This window comes from Prionailurus bengalensis, chromosome X (genome assembly GCF_016509475.1).
Source record: "Prionailurus bengalensis isolate Pbe53 chromosome X, Fcat_Pben_1.1_paternal_pri, whole genome shotgun sequence".
In the NCBI taxonomy this organism is placed as follows: domain Eukaryota; kingdom Metazoa; phylum Chordata; class Mammalia; order Carnivora; family Felidae; genus Prionailurus; species Prionailurus bengalensis.
The window spans coordinates 127,762,237-127,768,290 of NC_057361.1; the positions used below are offsets into that span (position 1 = coordinate 127,762,237).

At 67.8% G+C, this 6,054-nt stretch overlaps 2 protein-coding genes across 3 annotated transcripts; one reads left to right on the forward strand and one right to left on the reverse strand.

The window, feature by feature from the left end:
* Positions 1–311: 311 nt before the first annotated feature.
* On the reverse strand, positions 312–4,484 carry LOC122477183 (sodium- and chloride-dependent creatine transporter 1-like). Its single transcript, XM_043570042.1, is given in 10 exon segments — positions 312–829; positions 917–1,017; positions 1,110–1,425; positions 1,582–1,619; positions 1,622–1,693; positions 2,268–2,392; positions 2,481–2,584; positions 2,671–2,748; positions 2,750–2,806; positions 4,407–4,484. Coding segments are annotated over 10 exon segments (1,269 nt in total). The 3' UTR covers positions 312–529.
* A 140-nt stretch (positions 4,485–4,624) lies between these two features.
* LOC122477411 (cancer/testis antigen 1-like) lies at positions 4,625–6,054 on the forward strand. 2 transcript variants are annotated; one of them, XM_043570376.1, is made up of 3 exons: positions 4,625–5,070; positions 5,413–5,518; positions 5,755–5,871. In XM_043570376.1, exons 1-3 carry the CDS (start codon positions 4,775–4,777, stop codon positions 5,809–5,811), a joined length of 459 nt encoding a protein of 152 aa, XP_043426311.1. In that variant the 5' UTR covers positions 4,625–4,774; the 3' UTR covers positions 5,812–5,871. The 2 variants fall into 2 exon arrangements, with proteins under 2 accessions (XP_043426311.1, XP_043426310.1); XM_043570375.1 differs by having other exon boundaries at positions 4,676–5,070; positions 5,413–5,541; positions 5,755–6,054.

The following is a 6,054-nucleotide window of genomic DNA, read 5'->3' on the forward strand; positions in this document are numbered from 1 at the left end:
TACAAAGCACTTGAGAGAGAGCCTGGAACACAGGAAGCGTGAGCTACTGTGACGTCTTACGAGACGAGTGTTTTTGGTGCCAAGTAGCCATGGGGAAGATCTGTGCTGGATTCTGCAGCTTGACTCCACGTCCTCTATTCCAACCTTCCTCTAGTGAGCCACCTTGCCCTGCACGAGTGTTCTTACAGGTGTCTCTGTACCCTGCTAGAAGAGAAACTGGGGCAGGGATGCCCGACACAGGCAAGGGGCAGCTGGCTGCCACCTGGGCGTGTCCCCTCAGGACTGAAGTCGGCTGCGCAGGAGTTTGGAGTTTTCCCACCACCTGCCACGGGTGGGGGTCCGGGGCCCCTCCCACAGGCACTGACCACACCCCACATTCTGTCCTAGGGAAACGGGGCAGGGGCTAGGGACAGACCTCTCTCTCCTCCCCCTGCCGTGACCTCGGGACCTGGAGGCTCAGCGTTCCTTCCATCCACCCCCCCTGTGGGCCGGCCCAGAGACTTCTGGCCCAGAGACTCCTAGCGTGATGCTACATCCTAGTAGTGGGTGGGAGAAGGGGCACTTGGGAGGAAAACGCCTTGATCCGGTGGGTGAGAGGGAGGGAGGGAGGGAGGGAAGGAGGGAGTCGTGCAGGGAAGAGGGGGTGCAGGGGACTGACCTCAGCCACGGTCCCCTTGGCCCTGAGGAGGCAGCCCAGGAGGTGGAGGGGCACACACAGCATGGAGGAGAGCGCAAAGCCCCAGCCCATGGCCTCGCCCCACCACGGGTACACGTAGGTGTTGTTGTAGACGAGCGGCTTGTAGTACACCATGTTGAAGATAAAGATGCCCTGCGGGTGAGAACCCCCCGCCGCGCGCTCAGCCAGCGGCGGGCCCTCGGCACCCCTCCCCTGGCTCGGGCCTCCCCCGGCCCTTACCATGCAGACCAGCGGGGTGAAGAAGGACCAGCACCATCTCATCCAGGGGCAAGGGCGGTACCCGATCATGCAGGCGACGTCGTCCATGAAGCGGTCGGCTCCTGGGGCGAGCGAGGCGGGAGGGCTGGAGCCGGACGCCCCACCACCCCTGCTCCGGCCCGCACCCCCAGCTCGCCCCGGGGCCCGGACCTACCGTACACCCAGGCGACCACCACGCACTCCCAGAAGGCCTGCCACAGCAGGGTCGTGCCGCTGGCCGAGTAGTAGTCAAACAGCTGGAAGACGTACATCCGCCCTGGGGACGGAGCCGGGTCAGGGAAGGTGGCAGGCAGCGGGAGGCCTGGGGCGGCCCCCACCCCGCCCCCACTCACATCAGTCACCATGGAGAGGTCGATGACAAAGCAGAGGGCGCAGCAGAGGGCCACGGAGATCTCCCTTTGGAAACGGAAGTAGTAGGAGGCCGGGAGGAGGTCGAGCAGGCCGGTGATGAAGCCTTCCACACCTACAAACTGTGGCCGGGCGCTCAGGCCACGCCCCTGCGGCCACCTGCCAGCCGTCCCCCCTGGCCCCGGGGCCTCCCCCACCCTCCCGGCACGCTCCGTCCTGTCCCCCCCCCGCCCCCCCCCCCCCCCCCCCCCCCCCCCCCCCCCCCCCCCCCCGCAAACCTGGCTGTCCAGGCCGAGCAGCAACAGCATGAAAAAAACAGGGCAGCCCAGAGGGGGGCCACAGGCATCAGCGTGACGGCCCAGGGGTAGGCGATGAAGGCCAGGCCGGGCCCTGAAGGGGGAAGCGGCAGGGTCTCGACACCTGTGTCCCGCGCCCGCGTTCCGTTCCGTCCGGCCTCGTCGCTGCCCGCCGCCCTCCCCTTCTCCCCTTCCCTGAGCTTCCAAACTGAGGCATGGGGCGTGCGGTGGCTGGGGGCCTTTCCCCTTGAGTCAAGGTGTTGCCGGGGGGCCTGAGCCCGCGAGAGCGGGGTGTCTGGCTCAGGCTCCGGGTCTTGCCGGCCGGCTGCCCTTGTGGTCACCGGTCACCGTTCACCCCGGAAAGCCCCTCCTCTCCCTCTGCAACACTCGGCCGAATGTGAGGGGCTCAGCCCAGGGCCCCGGGGAGGGATGCACGGACGGACGGACGAGAGCTCGAGGCCCCCCGTGGCCCGGCCCGCGAGGCTCCGGCTCGGGGCCGACGGGAACAGCTGTGCCTCGCAGCTGCTCGGCCAGGCCTCCCTCGGCCCCGAGTAACGGGACAAGCGAAGTGAATCTGTCTCTCGTTTCCCAGAATATCTGTGTGCACGTGTGTTCTCGGATGGGGTCTGTTAGGACGGAAGGCCGGGCAGAGGGGTCGGGGTCCTCACCTGATTCCGCCACCTTGGAGATGTGCACGCTCTGCTCTGCGGCCATGAAGCCCACGATGCAGAAGCCCACGAAGCCAGTGAAAAAGCTGGTCCCGCTGTTGATGAGGGCCAGGATGATGGCGTCCCTGGGGGCAGAGGGGCCCCGGGGACTGGTCAGGCCGCCTGCTGCCCGAGGACGCGCGGCAGGGGCGGGGGGCAGACAGCGGCACCTACTTGTAGCAGTTGTTGTTGAAGCGGTTGTAGCTGCCCAGCGCCGTGAGGGCGCCCAGGCCGATGGCGTAAGAAAAGAAAATCTGGGTCCCGGCATCTATCCACACCTGGAGATAGACCAGGGCGGGGAGGAGGTAAGGGGCCTAGCCGGCCTGGCCCGCCCCTCGTCCCGTCCAGCCCACCGCCCCCTCACCTGAGGGGACCCCAGCTTCCACCAGTCAGGCTTGACGTAGTAGGTGATGCCATCCAGGGCACCGGATAGCAACACCCCCCCGCACCAACAGCACGATAAGGACCACGCAGGGGAAGGTAGCCATGAAGTACACGATCTGGGGCGGGAGTGGGGGGGGACGGGGGGGGGGACCTGCTCAGAAGAGGCCCTGTGGCCCCGCCTCCCCACTTAGGGGCCCCCAGCCTCAGCAGGGGGACAGGCGGGCCACACTCCCCCCACTGTGGTACGCTCCGCTCCGAGGTCAAGCGGGAGGCCAGCCTGCAGCCCCCCCTTCTACTCCTCAGAGCCTGGGCTCCTCCCGAAGGAAGCGGGGTGCTCAGCTGGCCATCGGCCGCCCCCGCAAGGACAGGTCAGCTGTAGAGAGGGAGGGCGGAGGCAGGACCTTCCCCGGGTGGGGAGCAGGACATCAGCCTGGAGGCAGGTCCCATGCCTCCTGTGGTTCTCTGCACAGAGGCAGGGTCCTGGGCAGGACGGAGTGGACTGGGCCGGCCAGAGACAGAGGCGACAGCGAGGTGACCGCGAAGACCTCTGCCTCCGTCCCACCCTCAGCAGAGCAGGACAGGTAGGCAAGGGAGGGCCACGGGCCGGGTCCCCCCAGGCTGGCCGCAAAGCAGAGAGTGAGGAAGTAGTGAGTGAGGAAGAGAGGGAAACTGGGGCGGGGATGCCCGACACGGGCAAGTTCAGCTGGCGGTCGCCTGGGCCTGTCCCCTCAGGACGGAAGGCGGCTGGGCTGGAGTTTGGAGGTTGCGGAGGACTACCCAGGCACGCGTGGGAAATCCACCGGGCTGGGTTCAAGGACCTGCCCCCGCCTCAGGCCCTGGCCAGGTCACCTCGCATGGCGGGGTGCCCCTGCCCCCCACCGGCCATGCTGCCCCCACCCCTGCCATCATCACCCACCCCGACCCGCCCGCCTCCAGCTGTACCTTTCCTGTTGACTTGACCCCCTTGCAGACACAGAAGTAGGCCAGCACCCAGCAGGCCGGCAGACACAGGGTCACCTCCCAGTTGAGGGCCCCTGGCACGTCCAGCACTCCCCGCCCCCCCCCCCCCCGAGAGCCGCAAGACTTTGTTCCTGGGGGGGGTCAGCCCGTCAGGGCTGCCGCAGCTGAGGGCAAAGCGACCGGGGAGCTGTCGCCGGGGCGGTGCTCCCCCATGCCGCTGCCCTCGGGTCCAGCTGGGCCCCCCTGGGCCCCCAGGCCCCCGGCCCAAGCCCACAGCCATTGCGGTGTGGGAGGCGGGAGCCCGGGAGCCCCCGGCCAGAGGCCGGTCGCGCCCTCGGCGGTGTACCCTCCCCCAGGCTGGCAGGCACTAGGGGACTGACGGCGCCCGGGACCGAGAAATGGTGAGGGAGCCAGGCCCGTCCCTTCCAGCTCCCCTAGGGGCCGCGCGGGGCGTGCTCCCTGAGGACAGGCAGGGCCTGGGAGTGGCCCCTGCTCGGCATCCCGCGTCGGCCCCCCCGGCCCCCGGGGACGGGTCCCGGCACACGCAGACCCGAGTCGTACGGGGAGCCCACAGACAGGGACAGGCACGGTGCTGCCCAGAAGCGCCTGAGCGCGGCCCACGCCTCGATGCCCGGGACCCGGGCGGGCGGCGGTCAGGGGGCTGCTCACAAGTGCGCCCGGCTGGCGCCTGCGCAGACACACGCTTGGGGGGAGGGGCGGGCCAGGCCGGAAACAGTCACGTGCCAGTGGCCTCACCAGAATGCTCTCGGGGACGAAGGAGCCCGACAGTGACGTCACGCGTCGAGGGGCGCAGCTTCCGGAACCAGCCTCCATCTCCTCGGGGTCAGCGTCGACCGGATCCAGGCTCTGGGCCAACACAGCGAGGCCGGCTCGGTGGGAACCAGCCTGAACACGCTTGAGGGGAGGGGCGGGCCGCGCCGGAAACAGTCACGTGCCAGTGGCCTACAGGAGGGGATTCTGGGCATTAGCCTCGGGCCGGTTTGCGCAGGTGCTCGGGGAGCGCAGGTGACGTCACCCGCTTCCCGAGGGAGCCTCGTTAGTTCGTTCGTTCGTTCGTTCGTTCGTTCCCTCGGCGGTTCAGCCGAAGTCCAGGCCGGGGAACCATGGAGGCCACAGATCGAGGCGCAGGCGGTGGGGCCGGCGGTCCCGAGGGTCAGCGTGGCCCGGGAGACCCCGGTGTCCCAGATGGCCCCGGAGGCCACGAGGGCCCCGGCGGCGGCAGAGGTGGTGAGGGAGAGGAGTGTGCCGCGGCCGGTGCGGCCCCGCGGGTCGCGCAGGCGCCATGTGCTCCCGTCCCGGGCGCAGCTGCCGTGCCAGGGCTTGGCGGACACCCTTTGCCGGGACCCGGTGGGCACGGCGGTCCCACAGCCGGAGGGCCGGGGAGCCAGCCGCTGCAGTTGTATCCTCTTGGCCGAGTGGCGGGTGGCCGGGGCGATGGGCCTAGAGGAGGCGACGGGGCGGGGGGCGGAGGGGAGGGGGTTCAGCCTGGGGGTCCGGGGCAAGGAGGGGAGGGGGGGACCGGGGCACCGGAGGGACCGGCCCGGGGGGCGGATGGGCCAGGGGTGGCCGGGAGGGGTGGCGGGGAGAGGCGGCCTGATGGACCAGGAAGGAGGGGAGCGGACCTGAGAGGATGGAGAGGGGGGAGAGTGGCCGTGGGGGAAAGCAGGCCTCGGAGTGGTCAGGACGCCTGAGGCACCGACGCGATCGGTTTTCGATGATGCCTTAACCGAATGGCTACCAGCTACGTCACCATGCCTTTCCCGTCATCCACGGAGGCACAGGTGGCCCACCAGTGTCTGGCGACACAGGGCCAGCCCCAGGTCGGGGCAGTTCGGAAGGAGTTCACGGTATTCGGCAACGTCCTAATTATGTTAGTTCCAAACGGGTCCCTCGTGGGGGGTGGTGTCAGGTCGCTAGGGCCTATCTCCTGAGGGCCGTTCTAATAGTGAATTGGAGACACCAAAGGTTAGGTCCAAAGAGGTAGGTGTGGCACCCTGAGCCTGCGGCCACCTGAGGGGGGGCAGAGAGATAGGGGCAAGAGTGATGACATTTCATTTGGATTTTCTTTTTCCCTCACTTTTAGCCGACTGACTGCCGAAGACCCTGGCCAACTCCAGGTTTCCATCGCCTCCTGTCTTGACCAGCTTTCCCTGTTGGTTTGGACCATGCAGCGCTTCGTGCCCCCGTTTTTCAGAGTGCCGGAGCCAGGCAAAAGGGGCTAATTGTAACCTAGCGTCCCTTCCTTCCCTAGGGCGTCCATTCCGATGCTGGTTGCCGCTTTATTACGGGGGTCTAATTGTCTGTATTGGACTTTGGGCCTTGTTTTTCCCTATTGCTGGAGGAGGGGCGTTCTTACAGCAGAAAATAAAACTATTTTTCCGCA